Genomic DNA, 2,616 nt, shown 5'->3' on the forward strand with positions numbered 1-2,616 from the left:
CAAAGTTGCTGAGCGAACAGAGTTTGACGAATTGTGTGAACGAATGTTGATGGAAGGTGTCGACGCGGCGCAGTGTGTAAAAAGAAAGTAGATGTGCGAGGTGTATCTGGCGAAAAGCGTAAACCAATGTATCTGCTTTTCCGTTGTCCATCCTTTTTGATGAGTAGGTGCATGGGTATGGTGAGTTGTGTTGGTGTCATAAGCTGTGGTGAATTAAGCTGCCTTATTAGTGTGCGCCAGTTTTCACGGGTAGAGTGGGGGAATGCTTAACTCATTTAAACAGGCTGGAAAAGTGTTCCCTCCATAATTTAAGTATGCTCTGGGCATCGGTGACTAGATCACCTTTGGGGGTTTTACAAGAGTATGCTCCAGTCTTGAAACCTTCTGTAAGCCGCCGCATTTTTTCATAGAATTTCCGAGCATTACCCCTGTCGGCCAGCTTATCAAGCTCTTCATACTCACGCATTTCGGCCTCTTTGTTTTTCTGTCTGCAAATGCGTCTCGCGTCCCTCTTCAACTCTCCGTTTCTATTCTAAGGAGTTGGAAATGCCGTCCCACAGTTCCCTTATACCGAGTTGTTGACCAGTGCTCTCAGAGAGCAGGAGTGCAAGCCGAGTAGAAAATCGTTCTGCTGTCTGTTGTGATTGCATATTCTCGACGTCGAACCTTCCTTGTATTTGTTGACGTGCGTTTTTTGCTGCACAGAGGCGGGTGCGAATCTTGGCTGCAACAAAATACCTCGGAGCGTACGTACGTCTAGAACACTGGAGACGTGTCTTCCGTCTATCACAACGCGATCGATCTGGTTGGTGGCTTTACGATCCGGAGACAGTCAGGTAGCTTGATGTATTTTCTTGTGCTCGAATCTAGTAGTACAGATAACCATATTTCGGGCCACTGCGAAGTCGATCAGCCTCCACCCATTTGGGGATGCTCCAAGCGCTCATAGAAGGCATCTTTGGTCATATGGGAAGGAAGCTTAGAACCAAGGTAAGGATCTTTTATCTCTTTATGTTAAAATTCAATACAATTCATAAATACAAAAATTATATTCCAAATCATAAACACAAGGGCTCACATAGCCCCAGCATATTGATAAAGCTCAATATTCTGCTGAGTGCTAGTTAGATAGATAGATAGATAAATGTTATGAGGTAATGCACCGCGATCTAGGGTCTATTGTGCCCTCTACGATATCACATGTCTTCCCAGAGTCCCAGCAGCCTGAACAGGTCTAGGAGTTTGCCGGGCGCTACTGAGGTGATGTGATCCCTGCTGATAAAAATGGAATCCAGGGCCTTAAGCATTTTTCCACAGATTGCTGTGCAATCCAGGATTAGGTGTGCTGGTGTTTCCTGTTTGAGGTCGCAGAACCGGCAGTTAGCACAGGAGACTATGCCCATGTTGGACAAGTGTTTCCTGAGCCTGCAGTGCCCTGTGTAAATTGCGACGAGGAGACGGAATTTTTCGCGGGGGAGGTGAATAAGTTCCTTGAACCTGGAGAGACTGTACCCCCCTAGTAGCAGTTTGGCGTGGCGCATGCCTGTCGCCAATGCCGTTCTCTCTCCGTTCTTCCCTCCGTGCGGAGCAGCTCCTTAAAAGTGTGGGATCCTACCGCTATGTATGGTTCTGGTCTTCGTCGGCCTTCTCGTTACCTTCTATTCCTTTGTGCCCTGGCACCCAAATTAGGTGCACCCGGTTGCACAAGGACAGGCGGTTTAGCCTCTCTATGCATTCCTCGACTAAAAGCGATTTGATCTCATATGATGAAATGGCCTTAAGTGCCGCTTGGCTATCACTGAGAATAGCTATACGCTGGTTGCGATAGTTGCGGCTGAGGTTGACTTCAGCGCACTGACCTATGGCAAGAATTTCAACCTGGAAGATACTTGGGAAGCAGCCCATTGGTATGGACAGCTTAGTACGCGGTCCCGCAATACCTGCCCCAATACCTTCCGGTGTTTTTAAGCCATCGGTGTACCACTGGATGGTACTGTCTTCCAGCAGTTTTTCCAGCGTGGAATCGCTCCACTCCGTCTTGCTGCCGAGAGTAACTTTGAAATTCCTTTTGAAGTTTATTTTCTTCGTTGTGCCGTCCTTTGGGAGGAGGACCAGCGGTGTGCTTTCCGCTAGTGTGTTCATCTGTCTGGAGGACATTAACTTTTCTCTACCGCAGCCTTCTGCTGACATTAGCAGCATGGTGTGGTTTGCTGCTTGTCTTATCACCTGGTGCAGCGGTGTGAGCTCCAGTATGACTTCCAGTGCCACAGTGGGGCATATGCGCATTGCCCCCGAAGCACAGACACAGGCAAGTCTTTGCAGCATTGACAGTCTCTGGATCACCGAAGACTGAGCTGCTTTGGTGGCCCAAGCCACCGCTCCATAGGTGATAATAGGCCTTACTATCATGGTATACAGCCATCTAATGATTCCTGGCTTGCAACCCCATGATCTGCCGGCCAGGCGTCTGCATACCATAAGTGCTCTCGTTGCTTTGGACAGCGTTAATTCCAAATGCCTACTCCACCGTAGTGACGAGTCTAAAGTGAGGCCAAGGAATTTGACCTCTTTCGACATTTCCACCTCTGTGCCCCCTATTGTTAGGGACCTCAGGCC

The 2,616-nt window shown here is 48.5% G+C and overlaps 1 protein-coding gene across 1 annotated transcript; it reads right to left on the bottom strand.

Moving 5' to 3' along the window:
- Positions 1-1,617: 1,617 nt before the first annotated feature.
- LOC120781201 lies at positions 1,618-2,409 on the bottom strand. Its single transcript, XM_040113319.1, has one exon. The coding sequence runs from the start codon at positions 2,407-2,409 to the stop codon at positions 1,618-1,620; it is 792 nt and encodes a 263-aa protein (XP_039969253.1).
- Between the last annotated feature and the right edge of the window lie 207 nt (positions 2,410-2,616).

Source organism: Bactrocera tryoni, unplaced genomic scaffold (assembly GCF_016617805.1).
Source record: "Bactrocera tryoni isolate S06 unplaced genomic scaffold, CSIRO_BtryS06_freeze2 scaffold_51, whole genome shotgun sequence".
NCBI classification, from domain to species: Eukaryota; Metazoa; Arthropoda; class Insecta; order Diptera; family Tephritidae; genus Bactrocera; species Bactrocera tryoni.